The sequence below is a fragment of the Acinonyx jubatus genome, chromosome C1 (assembly GCF_027475565.1).
Source record: "Acinonyx jubatus isolate Ajub_Pintada_27869175 chromosome C1, VMU_Ajub_asm_v1.0, whole genome shotgun sequence".
NCBI classification, from domain to species: Eukaryota; Metazoa; Chordata; class Mammalia; order Carnivora; family Felidae; genus Acinonyx; species Acinonyx jubatus.
Genome location: NC_069381.1, coordinates 4,161,740 through 4,181,838, shown reverse-complemented (window position 1 = coordinate 4,181,838; position 20,099 = coordinate 4,161,740). Strand labels below are relative to the sequence as shown.

General features: G+C 59.9%; 1 protein-coding gene across 7 annotated transcripts in view; it reads right to left on the bottom strand.

The window, feature by feature from the left end:
* ESPN (espin) overlaps positions 1-19,851 on the bottom strand; it is a 32,335-nt gene extending 12,484 nt beyond the window's left edge. For 2 of the 7 annotated variants that reach the window (XM_027060564.2, XM_053206265.1), the window contains exons 1-7: positions 19,405-19,826; positions 16,292-16,485; positions 4,941-5,127; positions 4,623-4,805; positions 4,341-4,472; positions 1,633-1,834; positions 467-735 (exon numbers count right to left, since the gene is read on the bottom strand). In XM_027060564.2, coding sequence (XP_026916365.1) covers positions 467-735; positions 1,633-1,834; positions 4,341-4,472; positions 4,623-4,805; positions 4,941-5,127; positions 16,292-16,485; positions 19,405-19,698 — 1,461 coding nt within the window. In that variant the 5' untranslated portion in view covers positions 19,699-19,826. Of the gene's footprint in view, positions 1-466; positions 736-1,632; positions 1,835-4,340; positions 4,473-4,622; positions 4,806-4,940; positions 5,128-16,291; positions 16,486-19,404 lie in introns of all 7 variants that reach the window. The other 5 variants (XM_053206247.1, XM_027060560.2, XM_053206253.1 and 2 more) reach the window with 5 other exon arrangements.
* Positions 19,852-20,099: the final 248 nt, after the last annotated feature.

The window sequence follows — 20,099 nt, the reverse complement described above, 5'->3', positions numbered from 1 at the left end:
CACTGAGTGCGGAGTCCCTCTCTCCCTTCCTCCACCCTCTTCCTGGCCCTCACCTTCCCTGCCCCCTCATCTCCCACCTGGAAGACAGCCCCTTGGGAGCCATTCCCCACCTGAGCCTGGGGCTCTGGGCACAGGTAGGTCTACGGAGGGGGCAGTCTCTGCCAATTCCGTGACCGCCCCACCACGCTGTGCAAGAGGTCGGGGAGGACCCAGCTCCCTGAGAGGCCCGGCTGTCTGATTATGTGTTCCTTCACCCATCACCAGTTCCCGAGAGGGTAGTGGCTTCGTCTGACTCATCTCCCTGTCCCCAGTGCCCAGCCCTGAGTCCCCCACGGGGCTAGCCAGGAGTTTATACTCTTGAATAGGCCACTGGCTGGGGCCCCCCCTGCCCTGTGTCCATGAGCCAGGCAGTCTCTTGGCCTCAGCCCAGCGCTGGGAGGCAGGCAGCTGGGAGAAGGTTCACTACCTCCTTCTTGAAGGCCTCCTTCTCCACACGGCGGAGTTTGCTCTTGGTCTGCACGTAGATGTCCGCGGCATGTGGCTCCACAGGGGGCTTGGGAGCCGGGTAGCCTGGTGGGGGTGGGGGCAGTTGGGTGCTTGGGGGTGGGGGCGGCGGAGGGAAGCTGGGTGGTGGTGGTGGTGTGGTTCTCCCCATCTTGCCCTGGGGTCGGCCCAGCTCCGGGCTCAGCATGTCCATGTAGCTTTGTATGTCTGCAGCTCTGGAGCTGGCAAGGCCTGGGGAGGGAGGGAAGGCGGGGTGTGGGAGTTTGCAGAGTCCCCAAGACTGAGACCCCCTTCCACCCAGAAGCAACGCGCCAAGGGGTGAGGTGGGCTTAGGGATACGGCTTCTACGGCTCACTGGGAGCCCCAGCAGCGCAGGGCCCAACCGGAGGGTGAAGGCGTAGCTCCTGAGCTCAGACCTGACAGGGCCGGACGGCAGGAGTCCGCATGGCCATGCCCCAAACTGCAGGGCCACCCCACCATCTCTGCGGCCACCACCTGGCAGCAGGAAGCAGGTATCACAGGTGGATGGCCACCTAGGCTCAGCGTGTGGTCAGCGCGTGAATACTCGCGTGCCCGCCTCTGCCTAACATTTGCGCGTTGGTGTGTGCAGGTGTGCAAGCATCTGCGCATTTCTTTGTATTTACAAATGTGTTTGCATCGGTCTGTGGACGTGGGGTGTGCGTGTGTTAACGTGCACACGTGCCCGGATATGGGGACGGAGGGTTGTGTGTCTGTGCTGTAGTGTAGGTGCGTGCGTGCATCTGCACGGTGTGTGTGTGCGCGTCCCTGTGTGCTGTGCAGACACGTGTGCCCTCTTGAGGGCGCACAGGTGTGTGTCACGTCTGGGGAACATCTGTGTGTGTGAGCGAGTGAGTCATCTGCAGGGGGCGCGTGGGGTTTGTCCCAGGGAGAGTACATGTGGGGGCACAGATGTGCTTGCGAGCAGCACACACCAGGACAAGTGTCACCGGCCTCTCACCAGGACCAGCAGCCCTTCCTGGTGACCTGGGCAGCCTCCGGCGTCAGCGGTGGGCAGAGTGGGCCTGGGGCTGGCCCTCAGGGCCCGGTGGTCTGTCCCGGTCTGCACCCCCTCCTCCCTCCTCCCTCCTCCCGGCCTGGCCCGCTCACCACGTGGGGGGCGCCGGCCCTTGATGCTGGAGTGGCTGGAGGAGCAGGAGTCGTAGTTGGAGAGGGTGCTGGTGGGTGAGCTGAGGTCAAAGTTCAGCGGCTGGACCGACACGGTGGTATCGGGTGAAGACATGCCCGAGTCGGGCTGTTTGGTCTCCAGCTCAGCAGATGGATCCCGGGACAGCACGCGGTGCTCCACACTCTGAACAGGAGGGAAGGCAATGAGGTCGACAATGAAGACTGGTGCGCTCGGGCCAGGGTCCTGCTCCTGCATGTCCTTGCTGTGTGGCCCGGGCCGAGCCGCTTCCCTTTCTGGGTTCCCACCCCATAATGAGAATGTCTGTCGGGTTCTTCCCAGGCTAAGATTCAAGCCCAGCCCCCTCGCAGCAGGACCCGGGGTTCTTGGGAAACTCCCACCCCAGCCCCTCTTTGCTCAAGGGGGTGGAGAGATGGCCGGAAGAGGGGGCCCTGGTCTGGACCCCAAGGGCAAGACTGCCATGGCACCAGCCAGAGGGGTGGGCTCCAGTGTATCTGCGGGGAGGGGCTCAGGAGCTGCAGCTGATGGGAACACCTGGGGCAGGTGGGTTAGGGGAGGAGGGTGGGGCCCCACAACTTGCAGGGAAGACTGATTCCCCATTACCCGGCCAGCAGCCCTGGTCTCTCCCTGCCCTACTGGGGCAAATCCCAATACCAGCCCAGCCTGTCTCCTGATGGGGCCCTTGGAGAAAGGGCAGGGCCTGGGGTGGCCCGGCTGAGTCTGGAGGGCAGCCGGGCTCAGGCCACAGGCATGCTGTCCCCACCACTGTCTATGCCCCGCCCATGGGCCTGACCCTCCCATGGGACGGGAGCGGGCTGGGGTGGGGGCTCGCTTACATTGCCCATGCTGGCCTTGCTGCTGGCAAGCCCGCTGGCTGGCTCCGTCTGCTGCCTCCTGCCCAGGCCTGCTCCTCCCTGCCCCGCGCCCCCTCCCCTGCCTGAGAAGTGTCACAGGCCCCCTGGGAGCGGGAGGCAAGGCTCGCACCAGGTAACAGCTCAGCAGCCCTGCTCATTGGCCCTGTAATTAGGGGCTCTGTGGGAGTGTTTGCCTTTTCTGGGCCAGCATTCTGCATGGCTTGGATCTGTCTCTGCTGCAGCTGGGCCTGTCTGGGTGAGGGGGCCGAGGGGCCCACAGCCCACCCAGTTCAGCGGGGCCGGGCCGGGCCCTGCTGCCTCTTCCATGAGCCAAGGGGAAGCATAGGGGCTGGGCTTCTGGTAGGGGGAAGATGAAAATGCTCTTTTCTTGGCCATCAGCAGTGGGCAATGGGGGTGCCCAGTCCTGACCCCACGGATAGCAGAGGTTAAGGGCCCAGGCTCTGCAGCCCAGAACGCTGGCTTCAATTTTCACCTCTCCCACCTACTAGCCAAGTAACTTCGGGCAAGTCACTTATCCTTCCTGTCGGTGGGGATAACAGTATCTCCTGCCCCATTAAGGTATGAGGAAGATTTTAACAGTTAGTGAAGGGCCAGGGTATGGTAGCCAGTACATGCTACACAATGTCAGCTGTTAGCATTAATTTACTGTGGAGGCTGAGATTATACTAGAAAGTGCTGGCAGGCTGCGTGCCAGAGTGAGGATTCAAGGGATGGTGTTTATTGCTTATTTATTGCTTACTTAGAGACAGAAGGGCTGGGGCTTTGTGCCTCCTCCCACCCCACCCTCCAAACAGAACCGTACCCTCTCTCAGTGGGAAAGAGCCACCTGTGGTGCAGAAATGCCCCTCACAGCATCCACCCCTGTTTGTATACCCTGGTGACAGACCGTTACGCTCTCTGGGCGGCCCTTTTGGGGGGACATTCTTCCTTGGGTCCAGCTGCAGTTTCCGACCGCTGGGCCTAGCTGTGCTCTGGAGTACCCAGCACCAGGGTGTCCCTGTGTGCTTGCAGACAGGGCAGACGGTGCTGTGGGCAAAAGGCCATCCCACCTTCTCCCCTCCAGACCTCATTTCCTAGTCCCTCTTCTGGCCAGGCTGCCCCCTGGAGCTGAAAGGCACCTGGGAGGCCCACCCTCTGTCTTCCCTCCTGTCCCAAAGGCATTACACCAGATGAGGCAGTGCCCTGAACTTGGAACCAACCACACCTGAGCTCAAGTCCCAGTAGGTTACTTCCCAGCTGCACAACCATAATAAAATAATTTAAACAGAGTAACAGAAGTTTCGTTATGAGCAGCCGTGAAGTGAGCAAACATACACTGTCGTGGTCGAGAGCAGTGGCTCCAGGCCATGCCTCTCAGGCTCAGGCTCCACCACTTAACAGCTGTGTGACCTTGGGTGAGATGGGGACATTAACACCACCCACCTTAGAGGTGGTGGAGAGTTAAATGAGCTACTACTTGTGGGCTGTGGGCAGGTGAATGGACTTGACCATTCCCATTGGTATGTAAGTGTCTTGCGATTTCTCCAAGCCTTCCTTCTTACCAGGAGGACGCTGGTCCTCTTCCCCTTGACCCTTTTCCTTCACCCCGTCCCTCCTCAATGGTCAGTGGCTCTGGGCTGGGAAGGGTAATGGTCTAGGACACTTCCTCATTGTGTGGCCTCGGACAAGGGACAAGGGGCTTCATGTCTGCGAACCTCAGCTTCCTCCACGGTAAAGGGGTAACAACACCTACCTCTGGGGCAGGGAGAGGCGGGGTGGGGGACGAGATTAAGCAGGGGGCAGCGCCAAGGTCGTACCAGGTTCTCCACGGTGCGCAGGTAGCGGGTGCAGTGGCTGTGGCCATTATAGTCCGAGAGGTCGGCCGCCGTGTATCCGTCACGGTCGCGGACGTCCAGCTCCGCGCCGTTCACTACCAGGATCTGGCAGCACTGCGGGGGTCGAGTACTGAGGACCCCGGTCGCCAGCCCGGACCCCCCGCACCCCCCTCACCGCCCCGCGCCGGGGCAGGGTTGTGCTGAGAGCTCGGCGCCAGCAGAGGGCGCCCGTCCCACCCCCGTCCGCTCCGGCCCCGTCCCCACCTCCAGCTCCCCGTTTTCAGCGGCGTCGTGCAGAGGGGTCCCGCCCCACAGGTCGGCCGTGATCTCGCCGCCGTGCAGCAGGAGCCAGCTGAGCACTTTGGCGTGGCCGCGGCTGGCCGCGAAGTGCATGGCCGTGGCGCCGTCATTGTCCTGCTCCGAGAGGCTCACGTCGGTGCAGCTCACCTGGGCCGGAGGGGGCGGTGGAAAGACGGGCGGGGGCTGGGCGCCGGGCCCCTCCAGGCCCCGCCCCCGTCGGTGCCGGCGGCTGGGCGTGCAGACCCCGCCCTTCCCCGGGCCCCGCCCCGCCCCGGAGCTCACCAGCCACACGATGACGGGGCAGTGGCCCATCTGCGCCGCGGCATGCAGCGGGGTCATGCCGTCTTGGGCTCTCACGTGCGGGTCCGCGCCGCACTCCTGCACCAGGTACTGCGTCACCTCCAGGTGGCCCTCCTGGCACGCCAGGTACAGGGGCGTGGCACCGTTCTTGGTTTGCGCATTCACTCCCCTGTGGAGACACAGCACCCACCTCGGGCTCTCAGCGCCCACCTGCCTCCAGAGCTTCTTAACGCCCCTCGCCCTCTTTTGGGGAGCTCTGGAGGGCCGGGGGCGTGGGTTGGAGGAGGTTTAGTTACCGGGTCGCGCTGTACCTGACTCCCTCTGGACTCGGTCCTGTGCCAGCCTCCCTCAGGGGGGCCCCTCTGGCCTGGCCACTCCCCTCCAGCAGCCTCCCTGCTTCCGTGTACATCTGACCGAGTTAGTCCCTGTCCTCAGTAAATAGCTCAACCTCTTCACCAAGGTCTACAAGGATGTGGTGAGCTGGCCTCTTCTTACCTTTTCAGCCACACTGAACCACTGTCACCGTGAGCCTCCAAGTCCCCAAACCTTCTGTCTTACCTTTATGCCTTTGATCAGGTCCCTCTCTATCTGGAATGCACTTCCTTCCTTCTCCCTAGGACTCAGTCCAGATCCCTCCTCAGTGATGCCTGCCCTGATTTCCCCAGGCAGAGCCTGCCTTTCCTACCTCTGTGCCCTGTACGGCCCTGGGCTCACTCCACGGACTGCCTATCATGCTTGATTGAACGTAACTGATTTTGGCCTCTGCCTCCCCTGGAAGACTTAATTCCCAGAGGGCAGAGTAGTAGGGTTGCCAGATAAAACACAAGATGCCCTGTTAATTCTGAGTTGCGAAACAAGAAATCATCTTCTAGCATAAGTATATCCCAAACAAAGCATGGGGCATACTTATACTAACACATTATTTGCCATGTATCTAAAGTTAAACTGGATATCCTGTTGTTAATCTGGCAACTGTACAGGAGGCCACCATTCACCAAGCACCTCTGGTGTGCTATATATTGGTGGGCGGGCTGGACTTCAAGCTGTATGACAAAGCTGTCATCATCAAGACAGTATGGGACTGGCACAATAACAGACACTCAGATCAATGGAACAGAATAGAGAACCCAGAAATGGATCCACAGACGTATGGTCAACTAACCTTTGACAAAGGAGGAAAGACTATTCAATGGAATAAAGAGTCTCTTCAGCAAGGAAGAGGGAAAGCCTGACAGCTACATGCAGAAGAATGAACCTGGACCACCTTCTTACACCATACACAAAAATAAACTCAAAATGGATGAAGGACCTAAATGTACGACAGGAAGCCATCAAAATCCTCGAGGAGACAGCAGGTCAACCTCTTTGACCTTGGCCGCAGCAACTTCTTACTCAACACGATATTGGTGGGCAGGTTCTCATCGAATGCCCCAGCTTAGGTCCTATTGTCATTCCCGTTTTGCAGAGGGGCAATTGAGGCTCAGGGGCTTTGACTTGCCAAAGGTCACATAACTGGTAAATGGCATTGGAGCGTATGTTTGTGATGCAGAGCCTGATGCATGCAGTAGGTACACAGGGAGTGAAGAGGCCGCTCCCTGTGCTCACTCCTGGGCTTCCCTGAGGCTCAGCTTGCGGGTGTCATTGCTCCTCGTGCCCGTTCCCCCAGCTGCTGAAGAAGAGTCCTAACCGGGGAACTGGGAGTCAACCCCATGAGGTGGAGTGCTGCTGGGAAACAGGGAAGCTGGCCCTGCCACTGACAGGGGCAGCCCAGAGCACAGTTACCACAGTTGGGCACTAGGTGGAGCCACAACCCAGGACCAGACACAGGAGCTGTGTGCCCACCGCCCTCCCCAGCGAGTCTCAGAAGCTCCCTAGGGGCTGAGCCCCCCTGTGCTGGGTCAGCCCTCTGTGCCCCAGGAAATGCAGTTCTTACCTGACTTCACATCTTCCCGCCCATCTGCCTCCCCAATCTATCTGCTGGCGACATCAGTCACACACTCCGCCAGTGTCTGTCCACGCCCTCCCTCCCTCATCCAAGTGCTCGCCCAGCTGTCCGTCAACATGGGCACCAGGCCACCCAGTCCTCTTCTCTCTGCCCTCTCACCCACCCTGTCATGACATGACTTGGTCCCTTTCCCAGCTGACTTCTCCCTGTCCCTAAAACCCTGGTCCCTGTCCACTTCCCGGATCCCTGACCCCAGGCCACCTGCAGCCCCACACTGGGCGCCTCCCTGCTCTCTCCTCACTCCTGACACGGGCACCTCCTCCCTAGACACAGAGCTGCCATTTTCTAGGGCTGATGCGGAGTGTGGCACTTCACACATCTGGGGTGGGACAGAGACCATGCCTGGCTGCCCTCCGTGACCCAACCCGTGCCAGGGCAACGGTGCTCACGAGCCGACAGGGCACACGGTGACAGAGACTCACCCACACGCCTCTCCCCAGGAACAGTCTGGCTTGCGGCCACCAGCCTCCACGCCCCAGTGCCATCGTCACCCCCCACACATGCATTCACATACTGATGTGACAGTAACAGCCTGTTTAATATTTCATGACCGACACTCAGTGACCTGAATTATTCACCCCGTAACCAAGGCACAGTGAGTGCTGGGGTCCTGGGGACCAGAGGCTGAGGGGGCCACCACCCAGGACCCACTGAGGCCTCTCTGGGGAGGTCTGAGGCAACGGCGACACCATGGGGCGCCAGATACGCCAGGAGCCCTGCCCTCCCAGCACCCACCTGCTTGGTGCAGGTGTCCACCATCCAGGGGTGGCCAGCCAGCCTGGGAAGGTCTGAGAAGGTCTGAGAAGCTGGCACAGGGCAGGACCTGAGCAGGAGGGGGCAGTCCTGCGCACAACCTCCTGCCAGGCCAGTGGCTGACACTCCCCGCTGGAGTCCCTGGGCCAGAGTAAACACTCAATAAACGTTCCTGCCTACCAGCCTTCCAATTAGCATTTCAGCCTCTCCCGTCCTGGAGCCACAGCCTCCAGCCCAGGAGGCCCCAGCACATGAGGCAGATATGCTGATGGGCGAGGGTGAGGGCGAGGGCGGGGAAAGGGGGTCCCTGGCCTTGTCACCTTCTACTTTGGCCTGGAGGCAAGAAGGGCGGGGGCACCCTCATGCTCACTGGGGGAAGTCAGAAAAATATGGAGGAGCACAAGGAGCAAACTTAATTAATTTCAGTGGAATATATCATAGTAGCGACGATAATCGGTACCAGTGAAAGCAGGTCTGTTTCAGGCACCGTGATGAGCACAGAGCTTTCTCACCACGTCCTCTCAGCGACGGATGGGGGAGGTGCTGGCTTTGTTCCCATTTTCCAGATACTGCGCAAAGAAGCCTAGGACCACTCGATGAGAGACAGGCAGAGAAAGACCTGGGCACAAGAGGGACTTAGGGGGACGCCTGGGTGGCTCAGTCGATTAAGCGTGTGACTTCGGCCCCCCCATCAGGCACGGAGCCTGATTGGGATTCTCTCTCCCCCTCTCTCTGCCCCTCCCCCACTCACACTGTCTCTTTTTCAAAATAAATAAATAAACTTTAAAAAATTAAAAAAAAAAAAGAGGAACTGGGATATGAACCCCCCCAAGCTGTGTCAGCGTCTTGCCTCTTGTCTCTTTGATCTCAAAGCTGTCTGCAGAGGGGCAGTAATTGCCCAGGAAACATGCTTGGAGACCCCTCAGCACAGGCCTGTCACCTGGCATGAGCCTGAAACCGTTGTTATATTTTGGGATCCCTCCTCCCTGTACCTCTGTGGGGACACGGCTGGGCTGGGGTGTCCGGGCTCAGCCCAGCACAGGTCAGGCCAGGCATTGTTTCTGTTGTGGAGGGTCACCCAGAGGACAGGGCTAGGGTCTCGCGGGGGTACTTCTGGCCTCAGGATCCCACCTGCTCTAACCCATCGGGTTCTAGCCAAAGTGACATGAAGGGTAACCATTCCAGTCCCGGCCCCTGCCCTTGGCCCTGGCCTCCAGCCACCACCCTGACTCTGTAGCTCACTGGGTAGGACCCTAGTGGGTCATTAAGCTCCTGAGCCTCAGTTTCCAAATACGGCAAATGGGCATCATAATTGTCCGGCATCTCCTTGCCTCTTATGAGGGAATGGAAGAGGAAGCTTTGGAAGGTTGCACATATCCTTGGAGGGAAGGCGGCTCTTTGCCTCCTGGTGTGGCAGCTGTATCCTGACCAGCCAACCCCCTCCCCCACCCACTGGGTCTCAACTGTCACTCCCTGTGACCAACCCCAGGGGTTTCCCCATGCTCCTCTGACTTGGCCATTCCCTAGCACGTGCCCCTCCTCCCTCTCCGGAACACCTGCTCCTCCTGGCTTCCTGTACCAGCAGCCGACTCCCACGCCAAGCCTCCTAAGTCTTCTTTGCTGGGCCCTGGCCTTCACCTGACCTCCAAATGTGGGGATGCCCCAGGGCCCCCTTTCTGAACACAGTCTTCCCCTCCCCCCCGTAAGGTCATCCACTTCCCAGGGTCAAAGGCCACCTGCACCCCCATGCTGTTCCTCTCTCTAGCTTGGACCTGGAGTCTCTCTATCCGGCCCTCACCTCCGCCCACCGGTCCTTGTGTGCATTGCCCAGGCCTCTGGAACTTTACGTGCCTAGAGCAGATCTCTTGCCTTTCTCCCTCAAACCCTCCCCGACCTGCCAACCCCATTTTGGCAAAGGACACCACACTACCCTCCCTTGAGCCCAAGCTCTAGGAGTCTTTGGAGACCCCCAACCCTTGACCTCTTTATACGCCTGAAACTCCCTAGCAACAATCACACGAACCATATTTTTCTCCCTCTTTGGAAAAAAGAGGACACGAGTGAACTGCGACAACACAGAAAACGTGGAATGCTTGCTGGAAATCTCCGACCAGGACCGGTGCCGGCTTGCTGTTGCCACTGCTGTGGGCAGCAAGGAGCGACCCGCCCACAGAACCAGATTCAGGTCAAAGAACAGCATTTCCGGTGGCCAACAATTTCTGCTCCAAGGGAGGTCGGGAAGGAGCTGATCCTATGAGGATCAGGGGTAAGGCCGCCTTGGATAAAATCATGGATCCTTTGGTGGCTCTACGTCTCTTAGCCTCCACTCACGCCTCCTGGCTCATTTGAAAAGATCCCAAATTAGGCTTGATGCAGGGAAGAAATGCAGTGATGATTTCAGGGAGGTTCTAGGACAGCTTTACGCCCAATCCATCCGGGCTGAATACCCTTCCCTGCAACTCCCCCAGCCTCCCAGGCCTTCCTTCTGGTCCTCAGCAAAGCCAAACTTGATCCCACCTCAACACCTGCCTCTGCTGGTTCTTCTCCCTGTGATGCTGCCACGCCAGGTTTCTGCAGGGCCGGCCCTTCTTTTTATCCAGGTCTCCGATGAGCTCTCACCTGCTCTAGGAGGGCTTCCTTGACTCCCTCAATTTAAAAAAAAATTTTTTTTTCAACGTTTATTTATTTTTGGGACAGAGAGAGACAGAGCATGAACGGGGGAGGAGCAGAGAGAGAGGGAGACACAGAATCGGAAACAGGCTCCAGGCTCTGAGCCATCAGCCCAGAGCCTGACGCGGGGCTCCAACTCACGGACCGCGAGATCGTGACTTGGCTGAAGTCGGACGCTTAACCGACTGCGCCACCCAGGCGCCCTTGACTCCCTCAATTTATTTCTTGTGTGTGTGTGTGTGTGTGTGTGTGTGTGTATGTGTGTGTGTTTTGAGATTTTTGTCTTTAAGTAATCTCTATTCCCAACGTGGGGGCTCAAACTCACAACCGAGATCAAGAGTCACACACTCCACCGACTGAACCAGCCAGGTGCCCCTTGACCCCTGAATTTAAAGAAAACCCCATTGGTTTCTACCAAACGACCCTGTTTTGCTTCATGGCACTGGTCACTGGAGACGTCTTGTGTGCCTATTTGGTTCACTCCAGGGACACATGTCACCAGGCTGCCACATGCCAGGATGGGGCAGCGCCACGCAAAGAGCAGACCCCTGCCGTCAGAGTTTGGTTCCCCTGCAGCTCCCAGATGGCAAGCCAACACACATGCAAATAAATTTCTGTGAATGAGGCACGTGCTGTCCACCTGTCCCCTTGTTTGCCCTGGAGCCTCCCGGAAAGTCGGCTCCAAGAAGCTGCGAGGGCTCATGACACCCCAAGCTCTGACGGCGTGCCTAGTTGCTCGTTGTTGAGTAACTGTGGGGGTGAGTGAGACGGGCAGTCAGACGGGGAGCTCTGTGATGTCCCCTCGCACAGGGCCTCAGCTGGTCTGTTTGCCAGGTGGGCCCAGGGAGGCCCAGCTCGGGGTGCCATCTGAGGTCACTCAGTGAGCTGCACGCGGGGCCGGACAAGCCCCAGGGCTTCCGGCCTCCTCATGCTTTCGACCAATGTTTAGTGCGCATCAGGCACTGGGCCTCCAGGATGGGGAAGACAAGGTCCGCTCTCCCTGGCTAGGGAGCTGCGGCAAGAGAATGCCCCAAGATGCACAGAACGTAATGTCAGGTGGTTACGAGGGTGCGAGGGAAAATAAAGCAGGCGAGGAATGTGCTGCTGGTCAAGTGACAACCTAAAGGAGGCCATGGGCAGGCCTTGCGGAGGAGTGGGGGTGGAGGAGAGACTCCAAGTTAGGGAGAGGGTTCCAGGCGGCAGGAACAGACGGTGCAAGGCTGGAGCGTACCAGCCTGGTGGAGGAGCAGCAAGGAGGCCCGGGAGGTGGAACGGGTTGTGGAGGGGGGAGCGGCTGGCGGTGGGGCGTGCGGGCTGGGCCAGGGTGAGGAGGGCCCCTGGGCCGTTGTGGGGAAATGGCCTTCTCTATCAGTGATCAGGGAGACTGTGGCCAGTCCGGGCATCTGACTTGCATTCCCAAAGGCAGAAGAGCTGGACAGCAAGAGGGCCAGGGTGGGGAGACCTGAGAGATTAGGGACTGGACCAGGAGTGGGAGACAGACCTGGAAAGGGGATGTGGTTTGATCAAGGCCATACAGGGAACCGGGGAACTGGTGGGGCCTCGGCTGCTCAATTAGCCTCTCATGACTAACACCATGTCTGATTCTGTCAACACTGTGTAGCAGGGACATTTGTTTAATTCACTGATGTATCCCTGGCACGTTAAAATATTACCTCGCATGGGGGCCCTGGGTGGCTCAGTCGGTTGAGCATCCAACTCTTGATTTAGGCTTAGGTCATGACCTCATGGTTCGTGGGATCGAGCCCTGTGTTGGGCTCCATGCTGAACATGGACTTTGCTTAGGATCCTCTGTCTCTCTCTCTCTCTCTCTCTTTCTCCGTCTGCCCCTCTCCTCCACTTGCATTCCCTCTCACTCTAGAAAGAAAGAGAGAGAGGGAGAGAGAGGGAGAGGGAGAGGGGGAAAGGGAGGGAGAAAGAAGGAAGGAAGGAAGGAAGGAAGGAAGGAAGGAAGGAAAGAAAGAAAGAAAGAAAGAAAGAAAGAAAGAAAGAAAGAAGTAAGGAGGGAAGGAAGTAAGGAGGGAAGGAGAAAGAAAGAAAGAAAGAAAGAAAGAAAGAAAGAAAGAAAGAAAGAAAGAGAAAGAGGAATGAAGGGAGGGAGGAAAGAAGGAAGGAAGGAAGGAAGAAAGAAAGAAAGAAAGAAAGAAAAGAAAGGAGGAGAGAAGGGAGGAAGGAGAAAGAGGAATGAAGGGAGGGAGGAAGGAAGGAAGAAAAGAAAAGAAAAGAAAAGAAAAGAAAAGAAAGAAAGAAAGAAAGAAAGGAAGGAAGGAAGGAAGGAAGGAAGAAAGAAAGAAAAAGAAAGAGAGAAAGAGAGGGAGGGAGGGAGGAAGGAAGGAAGGAAGGAAGGAAGGAAAGAAAGAAAGAAAGAAAGAAAGAAAGAAAGAAAGAAAGAAAGAAGTAAGGAGGGAAGGAAGTAAGGAGGGAAGGAGAAAGAAAGAAAGAAAGAAAGAAAGAAAGAAAGAAAGAGAAAGAGGAATGAAGGGAGGGAGGAAAGAAGGAAGGAAGGAAGGAAGGAAGGAAGGAAGGAAGGAAGGAAGAAAGAAAAGAAAGGAGGAGAGAAGGGAGGAAGGAGAAAGAGGAATGAAGGGAGGGAGGAAGGAAGGAAAAAAAGAAAAGAAAAGAAAAGAAAGAAAGAAAGAAAGAAAGGAAGGAAGAAAGAAAGAAAAAGAAAGAGAGAAAGAGAGGGAGGGAGGAAGGAAGGAAGGAAGGAAAGAAGAAAGGAAAGAAGGAAGGAAGGAAAGGATATTGCACAGAGTAGATACTCAATGAACATTTAGCTGAATAACTCAATCTGCAGTCAAATGCTCTGCCACTGAGCTCAATCTGAATCTCAATCTACCCCTGAATAACTCAATCTGTAAACTGGGCTGCTTATAGAGCTATTGCCTGGGGTGGTTATAAGGCTCAGACTACCTTTGGGGGGGGGGGGGGCGGTGCTAGGCACTTAGTAAGCACTCGGCAGGCCAGAGCTCATCCGGGTTTATCCTGACCCCTGGCCAGGGCACTTCCAGTCTCTGCCCCGGGGCAGGGGAGGCCTCAGGCAAAGGAGATACGTGCAAGGAGGTGGAATTGATGCAAATCTTTGGACAGACTGACTTTCCCATTTGCTACGTCTGGCAGAGCACGGGGCCCCAAAGGAAGGAAGAGCCCAGAGCCCCGCCACCCTCCACTATTCTCCCCAGCCTCAAAACTCAAGCCCAAGGGTCCGAGCTGAGCCTGGGGCTCCCCTCCAGCTGCACAGACCCCAGGTGAGCAGATGGTTGAGGCCAAGCAAGCACGAGGTAGTTCCTGGGCCCCAGCACCCCGCTGGCAAGGTGGTCAGGAGCTCTGAGGCGATATATTGTCTGCCCCGACCGGAGGCCTGGATAGCTGGTTCCCCTCTACCAACCACTAGTGCTCCTGGCCAGGAGGGTCGGTGCTCCTGGCCATCGCCCTCAGACCCAGTTCCTGCCAGCCTCCATGCTGCCAGCTTAGGGACCCTCCTTCTGCGGGGAGGATCCCCACGGGAAAACAGCCCCAGAGGCCACTGTAGCAATTCCTCCACCTCTGGAAGAATTCGCCCAATGGATTGGGGATACCCTGGAGGAGAGGCAGGTGGGCGCGGGGTGTCCCTGCAATCTGAAGCCTTTTCTAACACCCTAAGGTGCAGCCTGGCTCTAGCAAGGCCTCCCCTGAGGCTGTCCAGCCCGCCCGCTTCCCCGCAGCTCGGCACGGCCATGGCCCGCTGCTGCTGCCCACAGCCTCCTTGGGCGGGATCGAGTTTCTCACTGGTAGGTCTGGGAGCCCTTCCTCCCTCACCAACCGCCAGGGAGAGCTGAGCCCTTGTGAATAATTCACTGTGCTTCACAGCAGGCCCGGGAGGCTCACGAGAGTGAAAAGCGTGGAGTCACAGCCTCCACAGCCAGGATGCCCCGGTCCCAGGTTAAGCCCTGTGGCTTGGGGGACAGCCTGGGCCTCTGCCCTCTCCATGCCCCGCCTTGGAGAGCAGGAGTCTCTACCCCCGAGATAGGAGTCTAAATGGGCACTGACCTCCAACCCCCAGCAGGCCTCCCAATTCCCAGCCGCCCCCTCCTGCCTGAGGCAAGCACATAAAAGCATTTTCTTATCAGCCAGGTCACACGCTGCGGTGGGGAACGGACCCAAGTCCTCTGAACGCCTCTGTGAGATTCGTAGAGGCCTCTGAGGGGCTGACGGCTCATCAGCCCAGGCCACCTGGCCTCCGAGTTGGCCCCAGGACCCAATCACAGCCAGCATCTGGCATGGCCTGGGACAGGTCAGCGTTCCCAAGGCCCGGAGCCCGCGATGGTGCTCCATGGCCCGGCCAGTCTTCCCGAGGCTGGGATCGCAGCCCATGGAGGGCTCCAGCTCATCCCAGGCCCCAGGCTTTTCGGGGAGGAGGGGTTCAGGGGCCAGCCTGGGGCTCCACCCCTACCCCTCCCGCCCACGTTCCTCACCAGCGCTGCCAGGGCTGGGCTTGGAGCCCTCTCTCAGTTTACATCATTTGGGCTAAGTTGGCATTGCCATTAGCCTGGCTTTTGGGGGCCCATTACGTGTGCCGAGGGAGGCTTATGGGTGCAGAAGGGTGGCCACGGCCCACTCGTCCCCTTCTAGGGCCTCAGTGTCCTCTGTGTCACGTGACAGGGTGGAACAGAAGTGTCGGGACCAGGTCCCCCAGGGGTATTGCTGATGGTGCCAGGTGGGGAGCACTCAAGGGTCTCTGGGGCCCTCCCCTAAATCCCAAGGACTCTGATGTGACCCAAGCCTTAGCTTGTCCAGAGCAGAGAATTCATGCCGAAGTGACACCAAGCGGCCTCTGGCAGGGACGGCGGTGGGAAGTCCCGGCCCGTGCACCTGCTGGGCTCCCACCCACCAAACCAGGCCATGCCTGCTTAGCAAGGCAACTGCAGGCTGAGCTGGGGGTCTTAGGACTGCCCAACGTCGCTCTGATGGGGCCATGGGGCCGGGCAGCCCTCCTGCCTCCTCTCTGGCAGCCAGCCGCCCTGCAGGCTCCCTCGGGTGTGGAACCAGTGGTAAGGATTGGCCCTCTGACTTCAGGGCTGCTCTCCTCCTGAGACTCGGTCCTCTGTCAGTGCTTAAGCCCCAGGCACCCACTTGGACTGACAGAGGTCACTGAGCAGAGCCCCCATTTGTCAGGTCCCTGGGGCCACTGTTGTCCCACTCCCCTGAGACAATCCTCTAGGACCCTTGCTTCCCTCCAGATCCACCTAATACTGGCTCCCTCCCTTCCCCCAGGGACCTCCCAGGACTCCCCTGCTCTGCGCTGAGCCCCGTTCTTCCTCATGCTCCCACCCCACCCTGGGGAGCAGCAGCTCTCTCAGACCCTCCACTCAGGCTGAGGACCCTGGGAGGATTGGGGGCCCCACCTCCCGTGGTGGTGGGAATGGGCCGAGGGGCCACAGGAAGTGACAGGTTGCTCTGTGGACAGCCTAATCAGGGCGCAGGAGGAGGCTCCTCCTCCTTCTTGAGTAGCGGTCTAGGAAGCTCTCCCATAGCTTCACCCCTGCCCCCCATCCCCCCATTAGCATAGTCTCGCAAACTGGCACAGGCCAGAGCTCAAGAGAGCCACACGCGTAGGCTCCCTGGAGAGGAGCCTGTGACCTTGGCCCACGTGCCCAGCCCCCCAGGGGCAGCTGTGCTGGGGGACACCTGCTTGCAAAGCTCTGGGGCAAGTGGCTGTGGGCGGCCCCGCCAGGAAAGGAAACATTGCAGCCTGGGTAGGAGCTGTCTCCCGCCTGGCCCTCTGGCCACTGGAGTGGCCCAGAAGCGGTCACTCCCCTGGAACGCTGGAGGGGCGGATTCCAGGCAGTCCCTGGAGGCCTCGCCCACCCGCAGCACCCAGAAGACGGGCGGGGAGGGTTGTCCTTACTCAGGATAGTGCCCGATGAGGAGCCTCAGGGAGGGGAAGTCTCCTTTGGCGGCAGCATAGTGGATGGCCAGGGCACCCGTGTCTGTGGTCGCGGTGGCCTCCCCACCGCCATGGCGCAGGAGCCATTCCACCAACTCGGGGTGGCCGAAGCGGGCAGCCAGGTGCAGGACTGTGGCACCAGAATTGTCTCTGTCCTGTGGGAGAAGAGCGCATTAGTCCCGACGCCTTGTCCTGCCCCACATCCCGCCGGCCACAGGGGCCCTTCTGTCCTCGGGCACCTAACCGGCCCCAGTTCATAAGTGGCACCCATACGGGCCGGGCTTCCTGAGGCTGCAGGTCACGGCTGGGAACTGCTTGCATATAGTAGACTTTCAGGACATAGCACTCTCATCCTCCCTGCAGGAGAAACTGTCCCCCAGATGCTCTGGGGACACCTGAAGGAATGAGCAAGGGTGGCTAGGGCAGGAAGGGTGGGCTGTTGGGGCTCTACCAAGCTAGCATCAGGACTGTGGGGGGCAGCCCCTGCATCTAACCCTTGGTCCCTCCCTCTCCCTCTCCCCAAGTGTCACATGAGAAAAGGCCTCCAGCTTGGTGTACCTTCAATACCCCAACATCAGTGCAGAGAACTGCCCCCCCCCCGGCCCCCCAGCAGACTCCCTGCTCCTGGCCCAGGGAAGAGGCTGCGTTCTTGCTCTGTGGAGGAGGAAGCTTCTGGGTACTGGTGGCAGGGCCTGGACAGTCAGCCAACAGTGGTAGGTGTGGGCTCGAGGCAGCCCCTGGGAGGGGCTTGGGTAGGACACCTTCCCGGGCACCCCCGAGGAGGCAGGCTGATGATCATGGCCCGGAAGTACTAAATGTGTCATCCATGAACACCCAGGTGTGTGCGTCTCTGTGGCAGGAGGGGGTTGGCAGGTGCCGCTGATGTTCACCTGGGCTGGGGGAGAATCACAGAGAACCCAGAAGTCTGGACTCAAAGGTCGGCGAGTTTGGGAGCGTGGGCACTGGTTCGAGAACAGCACGAGCTCCCGGCACCAAGCATGTGGGATGATGGAGAAGCAGGCAGGGAGGGGGTGCAGAAGCAGTGAGAGGTGGGCATGGTTTACTAGGATCAAGGAAGGGAAGCCCCTCTGCCCAGAGAGAGGCCCCGTGGGGACAGTTGTGGCCAAGGAGGCTTGAGGAAGGTATCTCAGAGGCTCTTATAAAACAGGCACAAGGAAAAGAGGGCACAGAGGGGACAGGGGCCACCACCAGTAAGTCACCAGCCAGCTTCTGGGGGTGGCTGTGGGGCTAGGAAGGAGGCAGGAGGAAGGTGAGGGGGACCAGGTGGCACAGAGGTGGCTGAGCACAACACTGAGAGCCCTCTGTGTACTGGACCACCCAGGCAGGGGCTGAAGATTGCTTCAGTCTGTCCCCCTGAGCCCGGACCTCTGCATGGGGAGGGGTGGGGTTGGACAGTAAGGAGAGAACTCGGGCCTATGGGCTCTGGCCTGTCCCCAAGCCTCCAACAGCTGCGTAGGCCCCAGGAGCCTCATGTGCTGCGGCCCACACCCTAAAGCTGCTTATCTCTCTGGGCTGAGGAGGGCCAGGGATCGAGGTCATCCTCCCCCCCCCCCCCCACTTCTGTCCCCAGCACCCAAGCTGGCTGGCGCTCGAGGGAGGGAGACTTGATAAGCCAGGCACAAGGCCACTTGTTCCTCTACCTCCTCTGCAGTGGCCAGGGAGGCTTCCGGCCAAGGCTGGACCCTGGGATGAGGGAGGCGTGCCACCTCCCAAAAAAGTGGGTGTGGACCATGTGCCAGGAAGTCCTGATAACAGAGCCAGCCAGCAGATAAGCAATCCGTCCATCTCCCAGGAAGGGTAGGAAGGGGGGTCTTGCCATCCTGAAGTGGGGGGGGGCGGGGGGTTTGGTCATCCTTAGGGCACAACCAGCCAGCTCTGGGTCACCCCTGCCTTCTCTCCTTCTACATTCAGTTAACCCAGTGGTCTTGCTAAGTGGGAAGTCAGTTCTGGGTCCTCTCTCCAGTGGCTTTTCCCCACAACTAGAATATCATCCAAATTCCTAGCCCCGGCCTATGGTGGCTTCTCCCAGCACCCTCCTCTGCCCCCCCTGCCCCAAACATGCCCTCCTCCTGGCTGTTTCTGCAACAGGATAAGAATGTGTGTGCCTGAGGGCTTTGCACTCCTTGTTCCTTGCACTTAGAACTCTCTGATGGGCACCTGGTCACCTCCTTCTCATCATCCAGGACTCCCTGCAGAGGCCACTCACTCCTAGCCACCTCGCCCAAGCAGCTAGCTCCCTGACACCCCACTGCATGGCCCATTGCCCCCATGGACTGACAGTTCCAGGAGATCAGGAGCGTGACTGAATCCCCAAGCCCGGTACCTGCTGGATGCTCTAATGCCAGCAGGAGCGAAATGCAGAGATACACTTAGGGCCCGGAGCTGCCTCCTCCTCCAGCCCAGGAGGGGCCAGGCTTATATCCGCCTGAGGGCCACTGAGTGAGACCAACCAGGTGGGGTCTTGGGGCAGGAAGACTCAGGCTGGGCTGGAGAAGCAACTCGAAGCTGGAAGGGAGGAAGGCGCTGGTGTCCCCGGGTCAGCTAAGGCCCTGGGGAGGCCCCATTTACCACGCCCATCACCCCTCCCCCACACCCTGGCCTTGGGGACACCTGCATCTCTGCCTGGGGTGGCCTGCCGGGGGGTGGCACTTTGCCCACCCTCTTCCAGACCTGCTCCCAGGAGACCCCGGCTTCTGATTCCGTGCCTCACCTACACTCCAGAACTCCCCTGGATCAGTGCTTTGCTCTCCTCCCCATCCTCCCCAGCCCTGTCCCAGATTATATACTGGCCCAGGTAAGCCCAATTCCCTCTGGCTCCCCATTACCCAGTGCTCTTCTAGGCAGTGGCCCTGGCTTACCGGGGCGTCTTCCCGGCGCGCTCTCCATCTGGGGAGCCCATCCCACCCCAAGCCCTCTGGAAGGAGCTCGGGAGCAAGCTCAGTCGGTAGGTGCCCAATCTCACCCACCCTGGAGCCAAGGCGGCTCTGGGCCAGAGCTCCCCCCCCTCCCGGGGAGGAAGCCCCCAGGGCGCCCAGGGAGCCGCGCGGACCCACCTGCACTCCGCAGCCGCCCTCCGAGAGCAGCCACTGCAGGCAGGCGAGGTGGCCGGTGGCGGCGGCGTCGTGGGCCGGCGTGGCTCCGTTGCGCGCGCGGGCCGTGGCGGGCAGGGCGGCCTCCTCCACCAGGAAGCGCAGACAGTGCAGCTTGCCCGCGCGGGCAGCGTGGTGCACCGGCAGCGCGTCCAGCGGGTCCCGCTGCGAGGGTCTCAGCTGGCCGGCGGCGTGCAGGGACCTCAGCACTTGCAGTTCACCCTGCCGCGCCGCCTGCAGCGCCAGCGCCAGGGCCATGGTGCCGCCCGCGGCGCCGCGACCCGCTCAGCGCGTTCCCCCGGACGCCATGCACCGGTCCTGCCCGCGGCGCGGCCGTCGGGGCCCTGCGGCTCCGGGGGGGGGGCGGAGCGGCTGCCGGCCGGGTCTCGGCTCGCACTGCCTCGCCCGCTCCGCTCCGCCTCCGCCGCCGCCGCGCTCTGGGGCTGCGGGGCCCCCCGCGGGCGCCCGGCGTAAGGCTGGGGCCCGCCCCCGCGCCGCCTCGCCCCGCCTCCGCCGCGCCGCCCCGCGGGCTGGCGACAAAGGCCAGTGCGCCCGGGGACTTCTCTCCTGATTTGGCTCACGTATAAATAGAGACCCCCGGAGGGCGGCCAAACTGGGTTCGAATCTGAGAGCCGTCCAGGCGCTGGCGAACGGAGCCC